Here is a 444-nt window from a genome sequence, read left to right as displayed (position 1 = left end):
ACCACTACACCGGCTCCCACACCACCACCAAGAGCCTTCGATCTTGTCATAGTGCTGGATTCATCAGTAACACCAGAGACATTCGAATGGATCCGCAATTACGCCAAGATGGTTGCAGGTCGACTCAGCATAGACAACGAAAAATTCCGAGTCGGTCTCCTCAGGTATAGTACTGACCAAGCAGTGCAAAACCAACTGGATGATTACTTGACCAGAGACGGAGTTGTGGCTGCTATTGACAATGTCCGGTACCAGGCAGGCGAAACTAACACTGCAGATGCCCTGGAGTATGTTAGGACCCGGATGTTTAGACCCAACAATGGAGACAGAGACTTTGCTAGGAACTATATTCTTTTGATCACCGGAAATGACGAAAGCACAGACAGGTATGAGGCGTTTCGGGCAGCAGAGAGAAACGAAGATGACGGAACCTACCTGTTCACG

General features: G+C 49.1%; 1 protein-coding gene across 1 annotated transcript; it reads left to right on the top strand.

Annotated features, from left to right (window-relative positions):
- Positions 1 to 6: 6 nt before the first annotated feature.
- LOC110440656 (von Willebrand factor-like) lies at positions 7 to 437 on the top strand (the record flags this gene model as incomplete). Its single annotated transcript, XM_021483821.1, has 1 exon — positions 7 to 437. A coding segment is annotated over exon 1 (329 nt), but the record flags the coding sequence as incomplete, so codon positions are not given.
- Between the last annotated feature and the right edge of the window lie 7 nt (positions 438 to 444).

The sequence above is a fragment of the Mizuhopecten yessoensis genome, unplaced genomic scaffold (genome assembly GCF_002113885.1).
Source record: "Mizuhopecten yessoensis strain PY_sf001 unplaced genomic scaffold, ASM211388v2 scaffold671447, whole genome shotgun sequence".
Lineage (NCBI taxonomy): Eukaryota > Metazoa > Mollusca > Bivalvia > Pectinida > Pectinidae > Mizuhopecten > Mizuhopecten yessoensis.
The sequence above is the reverse complement of the archived record's forward strand: the minus strand, read 5'-3'. Positions and strand labels throughout refer to the sequence as shown.